The sequence below is a fragment of the Magnolia sinica genome, chromosome 7 (assembly GCF_029962835.1).
Source record: "Magnolia sinica isolate HGM2019 chromosome 7, MsV1, whole genome shotgun sequence".
Lineage (NCBI taxonomy): Eukaryota > Viridiplantae > Streptophyta > Magnoliopsida > Magnoliales > Magnoliaceae > Magnolia > Magnolia sinica.
In genome coordinates, this window is record NC_080579.1 from 7,751,424 (window position 1) to 7,775,735 (window position 24,312).

At 39.9% G+C, this 24,312-nt stretch overlaps 2 protein-coding genes across 3 annotated transcripts in view; one reads left to right on the forward strand and one right to left on the reverse strand.

Annotated features, from left to right (window-relative positions):
* The window catches only part of LOC131250973 (protein ALWAYS EARLY 2-like), a 46,133-nt gene extending 37,920 nt beyond the window's left edge, over window positions 1-8,213 (forward strand). The window contains exons 19-21 of the mRNA XM_058251405.1: window positions 3,026-3,247; window positions 4,948-5,244; window positions 7,931-8,213. Of these exons, the coding sequence (XP_058107388.1) occupies window positions 3,026-3,247; window positions 4,948-5,244; window positions 7,931-8,131 (720 nt within the window). The 3' untranslated portion in view covers window positions 8,132-8,213. The remainder of the gene's footprint in view (window positions 1-3,025; window positions 3,248-4,947; window positions 5,245-7,930) is intronic.
* An 8,176-nt stretch (window positions 8,214-16,389) lies between these two features.
* On the reverse strand, window positions 16,390-17,062 carry LOC131251940 (enhancer of mRNA-decapping protein 4-like). Of its 2 annotated transcripts, none has more exons than XM_058252925.1 (2): window positions 16,813-17,062; window positions 16,390-16,667 (listed from the first exon to the last, which is right to left on the reverse strand). In XM_058252925.1, the coding sequence occupies exons 1-2, from the start codon at window positions 16,969-16,971 to the stop codon at window positions 16,461-16,463; spliced, it is 366 nt and encodes a 121-aa protein (XP_058108908.1). In that variant the 5' UTR covers window positions 16,972-17,062; the 3' UTR covers window positions 16,390-16,460. The 2 variants fall into 2 exon arrangements, 1 of the variants encoding a protein (XP_058108908.1); XR_009174056.1 differs by having other exon boundaries at window positions 16,522-16,649.
* Between the last annotated feature and the right edge of the window lie 7,250 nt (window positions 17,063-24,312).

Consider the following 24,312-nt stretch of genomic DNA (forward strand, 5'->3'; position numbering starts at 1 on the left):
TATATGGCTGATTTTTGGGATATCCCATAATTTAAAGGGGACCCATCAAATGCACGGTGTTGATGTTCGACACACATCACGGTAGGGCCCACACAGCTTGATTTCATGGGAAGTTCCCATGAGGTCGACTGCATAAAATCATTTCCCATATATATATATATATATCGTAGTAGCATAATGGCTCCAATTTTAAGGAAACCAAAAGCAACGAGCTCGATTCATAATTCGAATGATTTCCAGATCTAATTAGACGTTAAAAATAGGTTAGTGCTTGATGCGGGAAAGGGTTCAAAGCTTCTCAAGCTCGATGCATTGACTTTTCTGGTTAGAGACCAACGTCTTGGGGCTAACGTGGGATCCGCTCAAGGATAACGACTCAGAGGTCTTCGAAGAAACTGATATGAAGACCTGCAGTAATTCAAGAATTTCAGATTAATCGATCAAAACACCTGCTGATAACAACCAGATCCGACCTAGCTTCAAAACTACTGAGCGCCAACGTGCGTTTTACTAATAGGTTGCTGGAGTCTTGGAGAGGAAGATGTAGTTTGGGTTGACGTATAGTGCGACTTGTCAGACATAGTGGGTCATATGGGATTTCCCCGTTCTCTCCCCCGATGGAGATATCCTCTATTTCTCCTAAGAAAGAAGTTCTTTCTGTCTCTTCCCATCGACCACGTTACCACAAGGGTATACCCCGCTAGAAGTGAAAAAGACAAAGACACTTCCCAACCAGAAAGCAAAGTTCCCTAGAAAGCAAGGCTTGTATGGAAGCGAGCAGGGAGGAATGAAGGCTGCGAACGATACACTTTATTTACTGCCTGGTGTAGTGGTGCTTCGACCACATAAATCGTCGATTATATAAATCTACCTTTCGATGATAAATACATAAAGATATAATAATCAACAATAATAAAGAATCTCATGATTATTGTTTATGAGGAACCTTCAACTCTTGGCGGCCTTGGAACGTCGATTTGACGTGCGTTTGTAGCAGCCCATGGATGTTTGTCTACCGGTGCAGACGGGCTCGCCTGATCACTCGAGTAAGAAGCAACACTCTCTTGCTCGAGAGTAGGAGGCGGGTGAGCTGCCCGGGCAGGAGCAGGAGTCGTATCTGGGGCCCATGGAATGAACTCCGTCCTTGTTGTAGCGAAATGAGTCCATACGTGTTCTCAACTGTTCCAAGCTTCAAAAGATATGAGCGTCCTAGCACGCCCTTCCATTTTGAAGCCGGGCAAGACAAGCTACCTTAGCGACATGTTATGTTTTCTCCCCCATTGCTAGTAGGTTGATGGGTCGCACGCCCGGCACACATGTTTTGGCCTTTCGTGTCCATAACAACTTTCATTCTAAAGGAAACCGAAGAACCTTTAGTCAATAGGAGCCTTACTCATATTCAAAAGGTAGGACCGAAATGGAACAGATCAGCAACAGGTCAACCATTGTTGCTAGCTTTCCGGGGAGTGGCCATACTATGATTGTTTGAGAGCACACTTTGGAGCCCCACGCGCTACACACAAGACAGAATTGTTATGCAGTCGGTCAACTATTTTTGTAGTTAACCTATCAAATCAGACCACGTATTCTATGATATGTCGTCCCGTGTGATAGGGCACTCGCGCAGCTGCAAGTGTAGGCTTTAAAGTACTTGATTGATGCCCCACGTGCTAGCATTCCTTTTCAGCTGGAGTGCCCTCCGTTTTTTACTCACATGATTCAACAGAGTGGAGATTGAAACCCAATAATAGAAACCGGGTAATAGGGCTATGTTTAGCCTGCGTGTAATGGGAGTGGATAAAGCCGTGTGTACCGAAGTCAAACATAGCATCATGGTACGAGCATTTTCGAGGAGTAGCCCGCTTCTTACTGAAAATTGTCTGGTCCGGTTCTTTCTTGAATGAGGAATCATTTTTAGATGAGGTACACATTTGAGGGTGTAGTATATGAAAGTGGAGTAACGGGTACGACAGAGCTGATTCTCGATCAGGAAGCCCATCCCGCCGAGTGAGCTCCCGAGCACGTTCTGGATCCAGATCGGGAAGCGATGGAGTGTGCGCTCCCTTTCCAAAAGGTCGTTTGTCCAGGTCAATGGATAAATGTCATTAGTGGTTGCTGGTATAGAAGGGAGCTGTAGTCGATGATTAGGTGTTATGGACTGGTCCCTAGATCGAGCCCTAGGCAAGCAGACCTAATTTTAATAGCTGGCACAGTGACAATGAAAATGACCCCTTCTTTAGTGAGGATTGATTTTATATATATATATATATATATATATATATATATATATATATATATATATTCCAAGAGTTCCATCAAAGCATCTCCATAGTACACATGGCAGACAATACTACATGGTCGTCATGACCATTTTCGCGGGCTACCATGCGGATGGTAGGGATGCAACTTGGGCGAGTTGGGTCCGACCGTGACCCAACCTACAATCCGACCTGTCCAGAGTTCCAACTTGGGGTTCCCAACCTAAACCCACCTGAATTCCTCTTTACTCAGCCCTAAACCAGCCCAAATCAACTTGACCTGACCCAAACACGTGATTATTCCCAACCCGGCCTAACCTGACCTGAATTTGCTCCAACTTGAATTCAAATTGAGTTGGACTTTTCCAACCCTAACCAAACCCAAGGACCCTGAAAACCTGACCTGAACTCAGGTTGGGTTGGTCGGGTTCAGGTCAACTTGAACCCAAGTTGCAGCTCTAAATCCAGGTATGATCAGACTGTGAGAGCTATTAACAAGTGGCCTGAAAGCAGGACGATAAGCAATGAGCGATGGTCCACATTTCGCATTCAGAATTCACATGAATTGGATGGTCAGAGTTGTCCAACAGTATTTCGCCTTTGGCTGGTAAGCACAGTGGCTCACATGATCAATGGTCCCGATTACCATACATGTTTGGCATGTGTAACTATAAAAGACTGCACATAATAATGCCTGTAAATTTAAAATTCTAATGCTCTTCAGACACTGCGTTATTTAAGTTGTGGTTAATTTTCACTGCTTGCAGGTTACTTCAGCTCTGTATTCTTTGAGACAACGCAACACTTTCCATGGGAACTCTCCGCCTCCATGGTTCAGCAGGCCCATGGTGAATTCGGGAGGACCTGCTGGGCCACCGAGCTCTTTTGATCACTCCGCTTTTCCCACTCAAGATTCAGGATCGCAAGTAGCAGAAATTCTTGAGAGCTCTAGAAGGAAAGCAAGGGTGATGGTAGATGCAGCTATGCAGGTAATGCAGTGGAATGATGTTCTAGATTTTTTACCATTTTATCTTATTTATATAAGCTTTTGTAAGCATGCATGTGTGCATGAGGGAGCCCATCTACACCACCCATGTGCCAAAGCAGCACACATGCGTATCCAAGCCATCCATCAGATGGGTTCTGCCATGCAGATGCCCTGGAACAGAAGTTGTGCCTGTCTCCTTGTCAGTTGAGCTACATTTTACGGAATAAATAGATGGCGAAAAAGAAGATACATGGCCAATTTTTTCTAAGCCATCCCTTTTGTTTCTAATGTTGTGGAATGTTTGATGAATGGGCCAGCTTGATTGTTTTCAGGGGCATCTACATAGGGGGTACCACCCAATGAATGGCTTGGATCTCAAATACGTGGTGCCACATTGGTATATGAGGTGGTGTATAGATGGATTCCAGCATGCACTTGTAAGGTCGACCTCTAGTTATATCATCTTAATTGATCGGATATTTAACACATATATCAAGCACTCCTCTTTTGGGTAGGTGGCACAGATTTGCTTGACCGGGACTGTTCTACTTTTTTGCCCTACCAGGAATGGAACTTTTTCGGATGATCCTAGCCTCTGGACCTTTAGAGAGACCATCCAAATTCATGGGCAAGTCCCTATCAGCAGCTAGGATTATCCGACTTGTGTGGTCTTTGGTATGGTCTATCCATGACTGGGTCAAGCAGATGAACAGTTTGAATCTCACATATGCAGCTTTCATATGGTAATACTCTCTTGACTTCATGGAAAATTATGTAACTGGGCCCAATGTTCGAAATATCGGTGATGTGTTGTGTATCGCACCCCTGGGATACGGATATGTATTGGTTATCACACGGGGTATATCGGTTGTATCGTGTAATGTGTCATTATTGTTGGAAATATGGGGAACTTGGTCGAATTTTTCAATGAAACTTCAGTGATTATTAAAAGTAACATCAATACACACTTATAAATCAAAACATTACAAAAAACAAGTGCACATATTAGGTTTCTTTGTATGGGATCCTAATCTATGCGCTGTTTAACTGAATTTATGCAAGTATATTCAAAGTCTATTCATATAATTTATAAATGTAAGAAGACGTGTGGAAACACAAGCAATACATTCAAAAGCAAACGAAGAATCACTAGATCCGGTTACATGTTTGATTTTATGTTTGGACACAAAAATTGCAACCAATTTGTGAAAAACTGAGAAATTTTGAAAATTTATTTTTTTTTAAATTTTAATTATCAATTTTCTGTAACTCGGCTCATCTCCTTCAAATCTCGAAATCGAACCTCCCAATTCATGATTTTTCATGCAAAACATGAAAATCATGGATTTGTAACAATTTGGCATTGATTTAACATATGATTTATAGAAAAAAAAAGATTGAAAATCGAAAATGCTCACTGGATCGAACATGTGGGATATATCCCACTACTTGTGCATTTCGTATCGTACAGGTGGGATACAAGATATATCGTGGGATATATCAGCCGATATCGTCGATACTCAAAACACCGATTGGGTGTACAATATGTTTAGCCACTAGATTTTCAAATGTTTACTTTTTTGAATCATTAAAGAAAGATGCATGTTACATAAAACTCTAAATCCTTTCCCGTGTGTTTACTGTTCTTAGAGATTGCTTTTTCTTGTCTAATCGTGTATGTTATCTTTATGAAAACTTCAGGCCATGTCCGCGTTAAAGGAAGGGGAAGATGCTTTTGCAAGGATTGGTGAGGCCATCGATTTGGCAAGTAATCGGTTTTTGGGTACTGATTTCGGTGTATCAGTAGTGAGATCCTTTACCCCTTCAGATCAAGGCCATCGCAGTTCAGCTTACCATGATCAAGCTACTTCATGCACATCAGAGCCAGTGGCAGTTCACTCGTCTGGCTTGATGCGGAATGGTTCTTCTAATTGGAATGAAGCACAGCTCCCCTTGGAGCTTATGTCGTCCTGTGTCGCCACTCTGCTCATGATTCAGGTAATTTGACATTTATGTTCCCAAAACTAACCCTGCTTTTTCCATGGAAGACTCATTTTCTTAGCATTTTTATAAGTCATGATTCTCGACTAATGGCTGTAATTTTCTCAATTGCTATCTTGAGAGCCGATTCAAGCTTCCTTGCAAACAAAAGACAATGACAGAAATAACCACTGTTGTGAATTTCATTGCGCCTGCTTCTTGTACGGGTTGGGTCTGCCACTCAGCAGGGGGTGCAACTTGGGTGGGTTGGGTTGGGTCGGGTTTAGCACAACCTGACCTCAAGAGGACCCAACCTGCAAACTGACCTGACCTGAATATCATCCCGAGGTGCTCAACCCAAACCCAACCTGACCGCAACCCAACCCAGATACACGTGATTGTCCCCAACCCGACCTAACTAACCCAATTTTGCTCAACCTGAACCAAACCGAATTCAAATGGCATTGGTGCTTTCCAACCAACCCATCCCAAGGACCTTGACTACCCAACCTAAACCCAACCCTTACCCAACCCAAGGGCCTTGGCAACTTGGGTAAATTTGGTTTGGGTTGACATGAACCCAAGTTGCAGCCCTACCTCTTGGCCATACTACCTGTAAATGGTTGGTGCTGTAAAAAGACTTCATGCAATCCCTGGAACCTCATTCTCTGTGTCCCCACCGTCATGGGATGTTTTCAACGTCCCAAACCTTTTAAACAGCACAGGGGGTTACGTATCGTTGATCCAAACCGTTCATTCATTCATACAACTAGGAGCAATCCATGGTTAAAAAATCATGCCAATCTGGTGATTCTAAGCTTCTGATCAATAGGATGAAAACAATGGACAATCGAGATTGACCAGAGAAACAAAATAGGTCCAATCATCTTCTTGAAACATCTAGTAGATAGATCCCACTTTGTATTTCTTATGATTCTTACCATGTGAATTTGCCCCATGCAAAAGGTTAGGATCATTTGATTCGCGTGATTCTTGTACCATGGCTTCGAGTTGCACAAATGAATGACTGGTTCAAATTGACAATGGGGCACCTTGTGTGTGTTTAAAAAAGGTTTGGGGAAGGTGGGGACGATAGCAAAACGGTATATATAAAAGGTCTCTAGTTCAAATGGTTAGACCACAAGTCGTAGTTCACCCAGCGAATGACTCCCAACTCTTCTTATGTGCGTGACATCCAATCTGCCCAAGAGGTTGGCCCCATTCACTCGTTGAGAAGACAACATTTGTATTTTTCTTTCTATCAGTGGCTGGATAGTGTTTTCTATGGTGTGGTCTACCTGATGGGTCAATGAGGCCGATATTTGGATGAGTCACTGGGGCCAATATTTGCACTAGGTGATTATCATGATGGGATCAACCTATTGGAAGGGTTTGATGTCAAATGCACTTATAGGTTTGAACTTTGAAGCTATCCCCGCTAGATAGACCATAACTTGTGGTGCAACCAATTGGTCTTGAAACCTTTCTCTCTTTCTCAATGATACATGGGGTGACCTATTGTCGATCCACTGTTTATTCATTCATACAACTAGGAGTAAGCCATGGTGCAAAAATCATGTCAATCGGGTGATCCTAAACTTCTGATCAACAGCAAGAAAATGGACGGTCAGTATTGACCCGAAAAACAAAATATGTCCAACGTCATCTTGAAACATCTACTAGATAAATCTCACTCTGCATTTCTTATGATTCTAAAGTAACACTTTGATTTGATAATTCTAACCATGTGATTTATGGCTCATAAACAGTGGATGTTGTAACTAATTGGCCCCATTCAAAGGCCTAGGATCATCAGATTGGCTTGATTCTTGCACCATGACTTCCTCCTAGTTGTATGAATAAACAAATGCCTTAGATTGATGATAGCTCACCCTATGTACCATTTTAAAGGTTTTAGCAAAACCATACATTATACATGCGATCATACATACATGTTTGTGCGTGCGCATGTGTGTGGATTGTTAGATGGTGGGCATTCTCGGTTGACCCGTCAACCACCACCACCCCATCTATGGTGGGGAATCTTCTTGATAATTCATCAAGATCACACATGGCAAGTAGGGCCTCACCTGTACAGAATGCTGTTGACCATGCATATAACAGTGACTTTGTAGATCTAAGAAAGTGCTTTGGGTCAGTTGTTATCAATCATGAGGATATTATACACAGTATTCTGGTTTTTCCATTGAAGTTTGTAATTGGGACCCATGGTCCAGTGATCCTGGGAGACTTTTAGGGAATGATCCGAATGTGGTACCCCCAATGATCAGTGGCCTGGATTACTGATTTATAGATTCCATTTATACAAACTAGAAACTGCTGTGAAACGCGAGTAATTGTCTTAATTTGTAAGAATTGCTTAGACCCTGTTTGGTTGCCACTTACAAATGATTTCTTCTCATTTTATTTGAAAGTAGTTATGTTTTAGAGAACATAGTTTATACAAGTCACAGGTTATCAAAATATTATTTTTAATCTTTTACCAAAATCTCTAGTACATAATTACTGTTAACTAAAATGAGATGGAACTCTTTTTTAACAGGCAACCAAACAGGGCCTTATTCAAAACTGATTTTGGGTTCCTCTCTCTCTCTCTCTCTCTCTCTCTCTCTTTTGAATCTCAAACTTCCGGTATGTATATAATCCTCTGATGCGCTGAGCATCCTTCTATTAAAATGCGCAGACATGCACAGAGCGGCAGTATCCCCCAGCTGAGGTGGCCCAGATACTAGATTCTGCTGTAAAATACTTGCAGCCCTGCTGTAACCAGAACAGCCAAATCTACAGAGACATACAGCAGTGCATAGGAATGGTCAAGAACCAGGTGCTGGCGCTCATCCCGACTCAGACCGCAGTTCTTCCAACAGAGCTCTCCACCATGTAAAAAAAGAAAAGGTGACCGAGCTCTTTTTAAATTAATATTTTTTTCAACCTTTTTATTTTGGTTGTCATTCCGTTTTTCTTCTTCTTCCACGGGAGGAAATTAATGTCTTACAGTATATATTACATGTAATAAAGGAATCGGTTTCCACGCCTGCTTGCGCCTGTGTTCATTCTCATCTAGCATGCATGTTCAGGTCATCAGAAGCGCTATCTTCTGGCCACTAGCGTGGATGGATGATGGTCAATAAACTCTTCGTTGAACAGGTTATTCTGACCAGTGATGTGTCGTTGATTGAGGATTTTCAGAAGTCAACCAACTGCATAAATCAATGGTCCTGGTCATTTCATTCGGTGTGTTTGTTGGACCATGGCCCACCCACGATAGAGCCCAGATGATTGGACGGTTCTGATTCTGTCTTTTTAGCATGTTGGGCGCGGGTTGTTCCAGAGGAACAACTCCACTGTTCCGTATCATTTGATTCCGCAGTTGTCAAAAAGCTCTGCCTTCACACACGGCCTGCATGGATGGGATCTGGACTGTTCATGTACTGGGCCCCACTGGACTTAGTCGTTCTTTCCTCATTGAGCTAACCACTGGACATGCTTCTTTCTTCTCTCTTTTTCTGATCAGCACAAGTCTTGAAATCATTTGTGCGAATCATCCGACTGGGGCGACTTTTATGTGCGTGGCCCATCCGTCTAACGCTTAAAAGATGAAGTGGTCACTAAACATCTGTGCCACTTGTGTGGAGATGAGTGCTTGATAACTCAAGACTCCTTTAACCCCGAGTTACTCTGCTCCCCCGTAACCCCAAGGCTGTGGGGCCCACCACGATCTTTGTGTTATATCCACACCGTCTATCCGTTTTTTCGGCTCATCGGCTCATTGACCGTCTAGGGGCCACAAATCCTCGGCTGGGATTGTGTTTTCTCTATGTGTTTTTTAACCGCCTGCTATCAATGGTAGGCTGCCGGAAAGATGGTCCATATCCACCAACCGGACGGGCACACGGACCCTAAAGCGGGAACAAACCATGCTTAGTTCATTGCGCATCAATAGAGATTTCATGGTTGCCATAAAAAATCATAGCCGTTATTATTCTAGCCATCCCAAATCAAGTTTACAGAATGGACAGTCAATGTTGTTTGGTTGCCAAAAGCTAGGCATCGAGTTGAGTCCGACCAAGGACCAAGTTAGGGCTGACCCGACTCGATCTGGTTTTGAAATAGACCTGACCCGAACTTGACTCCACTCGGTACCGAGTCCAGCATGCCTGACCCGATCCAAGTCTGGGTCTGGTGGCCTCGACTAATCCGGACCGAGTCCGACCCAGTCACAAGTACCGAGTCGGTTCGAGTCAGCACCGAGTTGGGTTAGGCACAATTGGTATATACGGGCTGAAACCTCAACTCAAAAGCCAGATTCATCTTCTAGACTTGCAGCCTCTCCATCAGCTACACGGCATCTCAGATGTATGACCAAATCTGTTTTTTTTTTTTTTTTTTTGATGGAGTCAAGTCAGTACCGAGTTGGATTTTGGGTCAATCTATTTGTAGGGTAACCATATATTTATATCTACCCTTGTCTCAGCAATGGATGGGAGGGTTAGAATTACCTGATAAAAGAGATACTTTAAAACCACGATTGACCGATGATGAACCCAAAGAATGGACGGCTCAACTTTTGTGAAAAATATCGTGACCATCCATGTTATAGACTATCAATTGGATGGTTAGGATCATCTGGTTAGTTATTTATTTATTTATTTATTATTTATTTTATTTTAATGGCATAAAGCATGACAATTATTATGGACTAAGGAACAGTGCAATTTGACCAACGGAATGTGCAAGTATTGGAGTTAAAAAGAGCATATAATCAAATTTCTACTTAAAATTAGGGCGAGATGAATGTAAAGGTCATTGGCACTACATGGAAATGGTGGTAATAACTAGTAAAAGTAAAATAACAAGTGCGTTTGGGTAGATTTATGACGGGGGTAAATGTATTCTCATTACTATCACTTACTTTCCTTGGCCAGAGGCATGATTTTGATTCTTAATAGCACCAAATACCATCGCCCTGGATTTTTGTTAACTGTGATAATCATAGTGGGTTTGACTTCATTGATGGGTGTCATTGTTATACTCAGGGCACGGTCTTTTGAGGGGTGTTTGAATGAGAGGAAAATATTTTTATAACTACGCCTCAAAAATCACTTCCAAATGTATGAAATCTAATTAACATGGATTGGGTACCGTTAAAATTTATGGGTCTTACTATGATGTATATGTGTGATTCACACTGCCCATCTGTTTTACAATCTCATTTTATGGCATGAGTCTAATAAAAAAGGCAGAGTGGAAGCTCAAGTGGACCATACCACAGGAAATAGGTGAGTTAATGACATCAAGTGTTTAAAATTGAAACCTTCTTAAGGCCCATAAGGATGCATAAGATCACACTGACATGTACAAAGGATAAACACAAATATCAACTTGATCCAAAACTTTTATGGCCCACGAGAACTTTTCAATGTTAGTGCATAATTCCCGCCACTTACTGTGGTGTGATACAATTGAGCTTTGGATATGCCTATATAAACACCCCACTCCAACAATGATACACCTTATCCTAGATCATATGAGATGGCTTGTGAGCTTAGAAACCTCTTAAGAATATAGCCCATTAAACCCCAAACTACAATAAGGCTCATCGGCCTAACTGGGTCAAGAAATTTTGTAAGCAAATTTGGAATGCCAACCCTTCCCCGAGAGGCCTACGTCACCCCAAGGCCATCTTAAATGGATAATGGGCTATCATGGGTCTACTACAGGTACTAGTTGTAACGACCCGTGATTTTGCGTGCACACACACACACGCGCGCACGCGCGCACACACACACACACACACTTGCATTCATAAGAGTATTCATGTATCCATCCATGCACCCATGCATATATACATCTTTCTGCCTAGGCAAATAATAATAATTGATGTGTAGTTGTTTGTTTAGTTCCAACTCTTGATGTATGTATATTATTTTGGTGCCTATATATATGTGTAAGTATGTACACAAGTTTTTTTTTTAGTCAATTTTTTTTTTTTTTTTGGGTTAGCATGTTAGCACACACCCATGTCGGCACACACACTGCATGTTAGCCACCCCCGCTAGGGATCGATACCAAGACCTCCAGTGTTGAAACGAGGTATCTCCACTCAGTCTATCAATTGAGCTATGGATCTGGGTGTCTGACACCTGCACTCTATTGGATCATCCATTAGAACATAGTTATAAGTAGATTAAATTTTGGAGACAAAATTTTGTTAAGGTGGGTAGAATGTAACACCTTGAGATCTTCTCGTGCCCGCATAGGTATACAAGTATGTATCCTAGTATGCATCCCAATTTAAATTCATACTTTTAGGAGAATAACACATGATCATGCATATATCTACACATACTTCGACATGCATACACCTCGTAATTGCCTTTGAGATCCATTATACCTCAGTATATTTGATCGTTTGTGAAACCACCCATTGAAATAGCCACTTAGTTTTGTACCTTAATGTGATATGGTAGAGAGTTATATTCTGACAGGATTCTTGCCCCAGATCTATTGGAGTGACTTTTGGTCGAGATTAGGCCGGATTCTCCTCTGCGAGATTCTCTCTGAATTCTTCATATAGTCGCCTCTCTGGCAGTGGTCGTACTGGTCAGCTCGGGGCTCGAGCTCCTTTCCCTCGGGTCTCTAATATTCCATGTTGTAGAAATTCCTAGCAAGGCGAGTCATCTTCTATGGGTCCCGTATTCTGACGGCTTAGCTCGATGGCCTGTCTCTGAGCTGAAGGAACTGCTCGTCTCGTATCCGAGCCTTGTCCTCTGACATCTTAGCTCGACGGCTTGTCAATGACCCTTTTGCTTAGACTTCAATTGTCCCGGCTGGAGGTTTAACTCAGCTCAGAGGCACATCACTTATCGTTAGACGGTCATTCTTCCCATGTAAGGGACTAGTTTGGTTTTCACAGTAATAGAGACCATGAGAGAATTATTTCCATTAAATTTAAATGTGGTATTTAGATAGTAGAATATTTCTTGTGCAAAAATGACTCTCGGTTTTTTTTTTTCCCGATTTATTAACTTAGCCATAAGGAAATGAAAAGAGATCATTGACTAAAAGTTACAGTAATAGATTTATTAAGAGATTGATGGGGTATTACTTAGAATTTGACATCCAATTGTTATGGCATTTAATTAATTCGACTCTTATGGCAAAACAAGGTGCACCAAAGAGAAAACACACAGCGCATCAAAGGCAAACAAATAATCATTGTCTCTATATAGTAATACTGCAACATCCTTTGATTTTGCACTCAGTAGAATTGCTTACAATACAAAAATAATCAAGGGTCTAATCCCAATAATACCTGTAAGTAATAACATCTGATTTCTAAAACATGTACATAAATGAAAAGAGATCATTGACTAAAAGTTACAGTAATAGATTTATTAAGAGATTGATTTGGTATTACTTAGAATTTGACATCCAATTGTTATGGCGTTTAATTAATTCGACTCTTATGGCAAAACAAGGTGCACCAAAGAGAAAACACACAGCGCATTAAAGGCAAACAAATAATCATTGTCTCCATCGTTTTCTCTTCTTTCTTTGATAGTAATACTGCAACATCCTTTGATTTTGCACTCAGTAGAATTGCTTACAATACAAAAATAATCAAGGGTCTAATCCCAATAATACCTGTAAGTAATAACATCTGATTTCTAAAACATGTACATAAATGGATGAGATTGATCCTAGATGCGATCAATCATGTGAGCAGTCTTGTCGGTGCCAATTTCCTAATGCCACCGCATTGAAAAAGTTGATCTTCTGCACCTCACACTTTCTGAAAATATCTCAATGCATGGAACTAGGGTGCTTTGATACGTAGGTAAATGAACTAAAATTTGTATTTATAGAAAAAGAGAGCTGAAAAAGCTTATCCACCACACTTCTTGCCTTTAGAGTCTCCGCCTACGCTTGCTTCTATATCTGTCTAAATAACTGTGCATATGCTTCTATATCTGTCTGAATAACCGTGTATAGGTACCATGATCCATGCGCTCTACCCCAAACCTCTCTATGTTTGATCACAGCTATAGTGCGCCGCACCCCCCCCCCCCCACAAATCATTCAATCTAAATATTCCAACAGTCCTATCAAAATCCATGATCATGTTTGGCACACCTAACAGAAGTCTTACAGATACCACTCGATAGGCAGCACTACTGGAGTCAATATCTGAGGAAACAATAGCCGAAGCATCAGGCCATTGATTAACACTGCCGCAATTGCTATCGGCTCGACAGAGATGGTGGTTAGAGCTGAGAAAGCAGAGCTCGAATAGAGATCCGAGCTTCAGTGTCTGCAATGGGCTGAGGGAGGGCGCAACAGATGGGTTATATGGAGAAGATGGACCTCGCCTCGTCAGACACGCAGCAGAGCAGAGGGAGCCAGAAATAATGGAGGGGATGCTTTGTACGGCCGCATGGTGCCACTACTGTAGATGTGAGGTGGGCCACAGACCTCCTCCATGAGTTACATTGGCAATGGTGGACCGTGATGGCAATGTCAATGGAGGATGCAGGCCTGTTGCGGATATGTGGAATCTTAATCATTGGTTTGGATGGAGTACGCCTAACACCGTGTTCCACACCATACAAAATGAAAAACAGTTTACATAATCTAAACAAATTCAAGTGGTGGGGTCCTTCAAATGGTTAGATTTTTCCGAATTTTTGGGTGTCCTGTAATCTTGGTGTGGCAACATGATGCAGTGGTTGGAATATTACATAAAGAAATTACCTCGGGTGGCCGCCACGTTGAATCTTGGATTTATCAATGGTAGTTGTCCTCCCTCAGTGTGTGGCCCACCCGATACTCGGTCAACATTAAGATCCAGACCCATTTATTGTTGGGTCATGACGCGGGAATGGACATGATGAGGTTGATCACCATCTTCTTCGGGGATAACTACTACTCCGAAATTTGTGGAGCTTCTCAAAAAACAGGAAAGATAGAAATAATTCTAATAAATTCGAAATTAGATTGACTAATCATAAAAATGAATTTACAACCCTTTTAAGTAGTGATACCAAACCCAGAAAGAGTTTCATAATCAAACTCAACTTAAACTCCTTAAAATTCATGACTTATTATTTATATACTATCATGATTTATACTATATTTTATTGTTTTTGGCAAAAAAATAGTAAATGTCAAATTTTGCCTCAGCATATGATTCTCTTACAATTTCTAAGCCCTTTTCTTGTTATGCACAACTCCTAAAGCTAAAGGATCAAGAGTTATCATCGAACTAAAACTTACTATAAATGGTAAAAACAAAATTAAAATAGAGTTTTGACCGTTGATTTGATGGAATCTAGCAAATTCGGTGTGGGCAACCTGGTGTAGCAGGTTGATTGGCTAAAGTAGCTTCTCCTACCCAAGATCATATATAGTAACGTCAAATAACACGTTCTTGTTTGCAAAATATGCCTGTCTTAGGTTTCTGATAGTCATGATCACTTCCACCTCCGATCGGGCATTCTTTGTTCCATCTTAGACTTGAAAGTGCCGGCGACCTGCTTTACATCAGGTCAGGTCTAATGACCTGCTGCATTTGCACCCTTAACAATAACTCAAAGAAGTTAAAAGAAGAAGAAGAAGAAGCAATCATTTAATATGAATTTTTCCTGCCTTATTATGGTGAGCTTTAAATCTGGGCCAAATGGGGGTGTGCATGGGCCCTAGGGTAGGTGAGGGACATCCCAAAATTCTTCCACATCAGTAGATCCTGGCCACCCAAATCTTGGGCATTTTAAAATGCATTGCGGTTTTTTTTCTTTTTCTTTCCTTTTTGTAACCTGTTTATGTACCAGCCATTGACCACCAATGGTTGTGTTCTTCCAATCTAAGAGATCTTTGGTATATCCCAGCACCCAGGTGGGTTCAATCTCATCAGATCAACAGTCTAGATCACAAAACCACTACAAGAAAACAGGCCTTTAAAACCACTGGTAAAGGCCTAGAAAACTGCTAGTAAAGCCTTTACCGGTGGTCAGGGAAGCGCCGCAAAATCCTGCATCCATAAAGGTTTTACCAGCAGTCAGCTTCCTTTACTGGCGGTTGTGCTGGCTGCCGCTTCACATGGGATTTACCTGCAGTTTATACACATTACCGGCGCTTTTTCGAATCCTGTCCCTGAAAAGCGCCGGTAAATGTCTTTCTAGCGCCACTTTCGGTCTTGAAGTTGGTGACGTGGATTCTGTAAAGCATATCAAACACCATGGTGGGGGCATCCCCATCCCAACCGTTGTTTATGTACGGTACATTGTAGTACTCGAATTTTTGGATCCACCCATGCATTTTATACTTATGTATGCGTTTGTTAGACCACGGACACAATCCAATCAAAGTCGCATATCCAAGACAATGGACACATGTCGACAGTGTAGCATGAAAATCACATAAGAGTTGGTGATCTGGACATAGATTGTGGATAGTTTTCATCTTAGCCATTCATTTGTTGCCACTGAGTGAAAGGTTAGCATTAGGCATGCCACCTTATGTGCGGATGTGGCACGCATGTGCAAGCCAAAAAAATTGGCTGTTGCATTGGTAGGATGGGATATGGCTTACAAAGCAACTTATAAGCAAGTAGATGGAAAAAAACAAGAAGATGGAGGCTTTTTTGTTTCATGTTGTAGCTATTTCCATTCTTTTCTTCTCTACTAGAGCTACGGCGAATAATATTTATAATATTAAATTGAATAGTTTCAAATGCAAAAAATAAAAAAAATAAAAAAAATCTAGCTCTCATTCATCCCTGCCTAAAACCTGCAAAACAAAATAGTAAAAGGAAATTAATTGGTATCAGAGTTAGAGATTGGAATTCAATTCAATATTGCACCAAAATACATATTAAAGCTATAAGTTCAGTACAAATGAGTCAGATGAACATACACATTAAGAAGTTTATAGCTTTTTTGGGATGGCGGTGTATTGGACAAGCTATTGTTTCCAAGAGACCTGAAAATCGCGATGACGAAATACATACATCAAAGAGAATTATGCAAAAAAAAAAAAAAAAAAGATTGTGGAAAGGCGGTTTGATCCTTACAAGTAAACAAGTGAACTAACCATGCTAGCAGCACTCTAAACGTAAATAGAGATCCTGGCTTTGTAGGTGGAGATGCTATTGACTAGAAAGCCTGCAAATCACCTTGCTGGCTGTTACCCTAATGAACCAACTCATCAATGAATCAGTGATCCAGTGGTGATTTGGTGCACGGTCCCTTCAATATGAGGATGACAATATTGCGTACCTGAGAACATAACGAGGACACAATGGTGACATTGCTTCTTTGAAGGGCTGAAGTGAATGCTTCCTCATACTTATGTTCAGATATTAATCTTGCCATCTCTTTCTTTGGATCCAAAGGTGCCTCAACCTGTTGCATAGTCATGGCCTGCACAAAATCAGCAATACATATCCTCCAAAACGGATAATATTCAATTATCAACTTACTTTCACCAAATGAAACACATTAAAGCATTACAAAAAATCACAAACAATTAAAAACAAGGAACACCAAGCTGATGAAATGGCTTTACCATGTCATGTAGCCCACCCAAAGGTCCATCGTTTTGTTTTGTGGCCAAGGGATTCATTGTTTTCTGATTTGCTCCAACTGCCATGAAAGCTAGGAGATTGCACTGGCCGTGGGCTAGTTCACCACTTAAGGTTTGGGTGATGGTTGATGCAGAGCTCATTGCATCCTGCAATTTGAAAGCACGGTGAACGATAAAAGGTGAGTGAAGATGTATGCGTACATGCAAGCATGTGAAAAATAGACAGAACCGAACGAGCCCGCTGAGCCGCAAACATCGAATTGTAGGTCTAGCTTAATCCTATAAACATCTATGCTTGGCCAATTTTAGAAAAGAAAAGAAACAGCTGAATTGACCAAATGCACTGCTTCCTGACAAAAATGTAGTTCAGACAGAGTCCTAGTAGCCTAGCCAAACTACTCGACTGGGCCAAGTTCGATATCTACCAACTAGTTTTGCAACATCAATTCTAACCACAGATACAATAATCGGTGAATCAGATTGGAAAAAAGCAAAGACAATGGAAAACGCTTATACCTTCATGTGAATTTTCAGCTGTATCCAAAACCTTTCCAGTTTCAGCACATAACCATTGCAATGTGGAACCATGGGTTGCTGCCAAAATCTTTCTATCAGGTGTAATGCTAAGCCAGTCATAATGCAGAGTTGAGCCACTGGCGTCATGAAGTGGAATGGGAAACACCTTCAAAGTCTTTGGGTCGTCATCAAGATGATAGCATACTATTTAGGTAAAAGGAAGTCAGTGAACCAGGAAAATTTTTTCTGTAAAAATGAAAGAATTAAAAAAATGGATAATTAAGCTTTGGTGTTGACATTGACCTGTAAAGCTTATAGATGATATTAAGGTCTTTGCATTTGAAGCATGAATAGCATATGAAGTTCATGTATAAACATGTCTGACCTAGCATTTAACTCAAAGTTCAGCATTAGGAAATAATACATATCGGTATTGTGCTATGCATATTTCCTCAGTGCAAGATTTTTTCTGCCAGTGCAAGAAATACACACACAAGAGCAATCCATACGCATGTGACACACTGTCATGTGTGATGCAAGATCATTTATATACTCCGACCAGGGATTACCAGGAGTTGTCAACCAATCTACGAAGAGCAGATCATCCTGAAACAGTCACTGTGAAAGAAACCATGGATAAGCTCGTAAGGCTTAATGCAAACAACCAAGGCATTTGAATATGAGAAGCTGCTGTCTACTTTGTGTTATTAGCTTTTGGAAGCAAGTCCTTTGAATTCTGAGAGATGCCAAGAAGGAAGATCTCCAGTCAGGGAGGATGAATGTGCTTCTCGCACCTCTAAATTTTCACCAAGCGCATTAAGTCCTCTCACGTCTCACCTGAACTTGATCATGCAAAACACATCAAAAAGATGTATTAACGTTGTATGTAAAAGAAAATGGAAGAAAAAGATACAACTCACCTTGACGCCCTCCTCCCTCCTCCTTTACCTGGGCTTGGGATTGGCAATGCAAGAAGTTGCATTGACGGAGTTAAAAAAGGGTTTAAGCTCCATTTGGTTTGAGAATATATATATATATAAAGATTGATGTGATGACTAAATGGAGCCTAAGACTTATAACACTACAAATATGAAGCAAGATAGACAAATTTAAGGAACTCTTACAACTTGCGGAGAATCTAATGATTATACTGTCTACGACCTTCTGGAGTTGGTGTTTCTTCCTGTTAAAAGAAAACAATTACGATATAATAATCGTCTTTTAGAAATCAGAACCCATATTAAAAAACTAGGAAATAGCCCGTTGGTGAAGGACAACGAATTCACCAAAGTATAATAATCCTTTAGTCACAAGCTACATTCAATTTGCTTTCAGTGAATTATGTTAGAATTTCTGATTGTTAGTATGTGAATCATTGATAAATATTGAGAATTAAGTTAAAAGAATTTTATCCACCTTAAAAAGATAAAAAGAACCAGTTAAAAAAAACAGTGAGATCGACAAAAAAGTCATGTATGATGAGAAAGACTGAAAAAGAATGAAAATAATGAATAATCCGAAAAGAATAAAGATGTAAAGTCTAAAAAGAATGAATAATATAAAATCAAAAATTGAAAAAAAAAGAAGAAAAGAAAATGGGATAAGTTCGGAATCAGCACTTGATTATTTAATTAATGTTAAAGTGATGAACATGTCTAACATTATGAAATGATAATATTTTTTTGGAAAGTAAGTTGGAAATTATTGAGCACATTGGAAAAACTTGATATATGAACTTATGCTTTTAAGTGATTAATGGAGAACCTATTTACCTATTTGATTGATTGCTTGAGCTCTAGGTTTTAGAATTTTCACTCTCACCTTTGTGAATTATACTCATTCATACTTATTTACACAAAAGATTATTTTTCAAAAGAAGTTTGAACATTAAGAATTAAGCTTAAAATCTGATCAATCCGTACACACATAGATTTCCAGCAAAAGGAAGAAGAAAGAAAGACATTTTTGTTGCAGTGTGGTCCACCTGAGATTTGGATATGACTATTTTTTAGGCTCTTGCCCTAAAATAATGATCCAAGTGAATGGACCGCATGGCTAAAATACATGCATCATTGTGGGGTCTACCGAGCACCGTCCAGATCTCTAACACATAATTACCATTAACTAAAATGTGACAAAGTCATTTTTAAGTGGCTGCCAAACAAGGCCTTGGGTTTTGGTCAAAGGCTGTTTAACTAGCATAAGGTATAATTTCATATTTAATATGAGAAGAACCTTTGATACTCTGGCAAAGTGTGATGGATGATACCCAGGCATTGAGATACTGTACACATGGCATACAAGTAATTCAATGTAATCTGGACACATTATGGATAGTTTAGATCGATCATAAACCAAGGATTTAAGGAATTGTATGTTTCTCAACCAATGATCTGTGTAGCATCGTTTGGTCCGTTCTGTACAAGTGGAACTGGAACCTGTGTTTAGGTGATTTAGACTATTGATCTGATGAGCCCCAATGTGGATGCGCATGACCCAAATTTCTCTTAAATTGGAAGATCCTATCATCCAATCTTCTCTCTTTTACCATTGAATGTGGACCCTTTGCTGAAAAAAAAAACATCTATTTTGATGTCACCAATCATAGGTCAAGTTCGTCCCATCAGAAATTTCTTGGGGATGGTCCATCCGTGGTGGAGCTCACTAATCAAAGTTTGGTTCATTCCAAATTGCAAACTATTCTGTTGGCGACTGGGGAGCTAGCCCCACCATGAATGGTCTTCAATTGAAATTTTTTCAAATATAGGATAATCCAACCCATCTGGCCAGTGACATTTTCTCAATGAGTGTGGACCGTTACCTATATTAATTTTAAAATGCATTTGTGGGGAACTAATTAGACAGTTGAGATTTTCTCAAAAAATAGGAAAAATAGAAATAATTCTAATAAATTCGAAATTAGATTCATTGATGATAAAAATGAATTTACAACCCTCTTTAAATAGTGATACGAAACCTAAGAAGAGTTTTATAATCAAACTCCAACTTAAACTCCCTAAAATTCATGACTTACTATAAATAGTAAACTTACTATTTATATAATATTGTGATTTCTACTAGATTTTATGGTTTTTGGCAAAAAAAAAAAAAATGATAAATGTCTAAGTTTGCCTCAGCTTGTTATTCTCTTGAATTTTCTAAGCCCTTTTTATGTTATGCACAACTCCTAAAGCTAAAGGATCAAGAGTTATCATTGAACTAAAACTTACTATAAATAATAAAAACAAATTTAAAATAGAATTTTGACCGTCAATTTGATGGAATCTAGCAAATTCAGTGTGGGCAACCCAGTGTAGCAGGTTGATTGGCTAAAGTAGCTTCTCCTACCCAAGATCATATATGGTAGGTCGAATAACTCATTCGAGTTTGCAAAATATGCCTGTTTTAGGGTTCTGACAGTCATGATCACTTCCGTCTCTCATCGGGCATTCTTTGTTCCATCGTGGACTTGAAAGTGCTTGTGATCAACTCTAAATCAGGTCAGGTCCAACGACCAGTCAGATCAACCTGCCGAGTTTACACCCTTAACAATAACTCAAAGAAGTTAAAAGAAGAAGAAGAAGAAGCAATCATTTAATATGAATTTTTACTGCCTTATTATGGTGAGCTTTAAATGTGGACCATATGGGGGTGTACATGGGCCTATTGTAGGTGAGGGAGATCCCAAAATTGTTCCACATCCGTAGATCCTGGCCACCCAAATCTTTGGCATTTTAAAACGCATTACAATTTTTTTTTCGTGCACTCACGCAATTCTGCGTGCGCTCGATGATACCTTTGATGGCACTTTGATGGCATTAAACACCATCAATGTCATCAAGTAGAACACCAAAACATTCCAATGACTAAACATGAATTTTTTGAATTTTTTCAATGACATTTTTTATTGGACTTCGATGGCATCGATGAGTTGCCGATGACATCAAACCCCTACGATGGCATCAAGTATGAAATCTCAAAATGTCTAGCAACTAATATGAAAATTTTGAATTTTCTCGATGGCATCGAGCAGCTATTCGATGGCATCACACAATTATCGATGGAATTGAAAGGATCTGTTGATAGACATACCCTATTACTGAAATATTTGAGACATCAACACCAGTAGGCGAAAAACCATGAGTCCCCTACCATGCAAAATGAAAAACAGTGTACATTATCTAAACAAATTCAAATGGTGGGGTCCTAATAGTTGGACTGTGCCGAATTTTTGGGTGTCCTGTAATCTTGGTGTGGCAACCTGATGCAGTGGTTGGATTACATAAAGAAACTTGGGGTGGGCGCCACGTTGAATCTTGGATTTATATATCAATGGTAGTTGTCCTCCCTCAGTGTGTGGCCCACTTGATAATCGGTCAACATAAAGATCCAGACCCATTTATTGTTGGGTCAGGTCCAGTGACCAATCGGATCAACCTGCCCTATTTGCACCCTTAACAATAACTCAGAGTAGTAAAAAAAAGAAAAAGAAAAGCGAGGGACATCCCAAAATTCATGCACATCAGTAGATCCTCGCCACCCAAATCTTTGGCATTTTAAAACGCATTGCAGTTTTTTTTTTTTTTGTTACCTGTTTATGTACCAGCCATGCATTGACCAAATGGTTGTCATCTTCCCATCTAAGAGATCTTTGGGATATCCCACTACTCAGGTGGGTTCAATCTCATCAAATCAACGGTCTGGATCACAAAACCAAGGGTCCACATGTGTGGACTGGTCAGATCAGCATGCTATTCTGGCAAAACATAATAAAAATCACTACATTGTACAATACCTTAGATGATCCGATAGTAATCTGAGACACAACGGTAAATAGCGATTCTGATGGCTTCTCCGTGATGTCCATGCCAAATCCTACGGTCCACACACTGCGGCATCAGACAACAATGTAGATGATTCGGGAAGCAGAGTGGTAGTGGACAAGGCATGGGACGTCAGGTACAGCACTGGACCGTCTATCGAATATTCGTTGCCAGCAGCCTGAAAACAACGGCAGGATTGTTATCAGGATGCTGGAAACGAACATTCGATGGATGGCCAGATCGGTACATGCTGTCCACTGCCTTCATCACTGGAGATCTCTGCCACCCCAAACGTCTACAACATGTCCAATGCCACGAAAGTTGCATTGATGATGAATGTGATTCTTCACAAGTCTTCTGATTTCCAAACACTCCACCTGCAATATTGAATTCAGGAATAAAAACTGAAAATAAATATACATGTGATTTTATACTTTTTAAAATAAGTATATGATGAGATTTCTTACACATCTTCATCTCTTCTATATATTCTTTTTATTTTCATTGAAATAAATAACATGCAGTTTAAGAATCTAACAAGTCTCCTGTGACTTAGACCTAAGTTGATTTGAGACCATAATTCACTTTGATGAGTCGCCCCAACTTGGCTGATTTAGGTCAATACACCTTGACTCGGGTGTGTTGTGACTCACTAAAGACTAGAAGAGTGATCAGTGAGATTCGCCGAGTCTTTAACTATGACGTGGTTAAACCCCGTCGAAAATCCTTATTATGGTGGAATGTGGGCTTTCATTTGTTGGAATTTGGACAAGTGCTTTGTTTTCTTCCTCAACTTATTATTATGGGACACCAATTGAATGGTTTGGATTTTCATAAACGAGGGATTTTAGGGCATCCATGTGCCAACTATAGATAACCTTAGGCTTTAATTGCATCTTTTCACATTCATTGCACCATTCGAGTATTAATTGCATGCAACTCACTTTCTAGTAGTTGCCCACAAGTGAGCCATGGGTACATATCCAACATAAGTTTAAGTCAGATAGACCTCACTCTTTAAGAATGAATCTCAATCAATAATGCACTAATTGAAAATTACTAATTAAAAATTGTTTGGAAATGATCTATATTTAGTAGCAAATTTAAATATGTTGTTGTTGTCAGAAAGTCTTCAAGACTATCTGCGCTCGACCGGTCTGCGAAAATTTGAGTTGGTTTTTGCCAGGGTGCGAAAGGGAAGTTGCCTAAACTATAAGTAGGTGTCCCTAGGGCTTTTCTAGGGGATGTAAAAATAGTTCTAAGGCTTTCTAAAGGAGTTCCAAGGGTTCCTAAAAGGATTTTAGGGTTTGTAGAGGGTCTAGCAAGGGTGAGATTCGAGGTTGTTCGAATCGTGTAAGTCCTCTCTCTTATAATTTTCTTTTCATAGTGGATTTTCTGTCGCTTTGTACCGTGGTTTTTTTCCTGCAAGGGTTTTTCACATTAAATTTTTGCGTTCTTCTGTGATTGCTTGTTACTATTGAATTGCTATCATAGATCTAGATCTGTGTGATTCCACAGTTCAAATCCCCAACAGGTGATATCAAAGCAATCGTTGAGGCACAACAGTTGTAAATTAATAAACATCTATTCAAACTTTTTAAGTCTAAACATGAGATATAATAATCTAAGTGCCTATTTGGTAGACCACTAAAAATGAGTTTATCTCATTTTTCATTAAACATAATTATGCATTGGAAATCATAATTATTAAATATCAAAATTATATATTTTTGATTTTTACAAAATAGAAATAACATTTCTAATACATAACTATGATGAACTAAAATGAAATGATATCAATTTAAGCATCCACCAAACAAGCAATAAATATAGGTCATTTGTAGGTGGGTCTAATTAGATGCTTGTAAAAATTTAGTTTTGGGCATGATAGGTCCAATCGATTTTGAGAGGCCATGGACTCACACATATTAATATTTATTTAAATTTTGATCCAAGGCCTCGACCAAAGGGTCCAAATTCAGACGCTCTACAGCCATTGATTATTGGGTTAGGTCCAATAATGATAATCGAGTATGAATATTTTCTACCTTATTAGAGTATACCTCAAATGTGGGCCCATTGGAGGGACATAGTCCCTTATCACCTAATGGGGTGATTGCAAGTGGTAAAACAAGGTCTCACT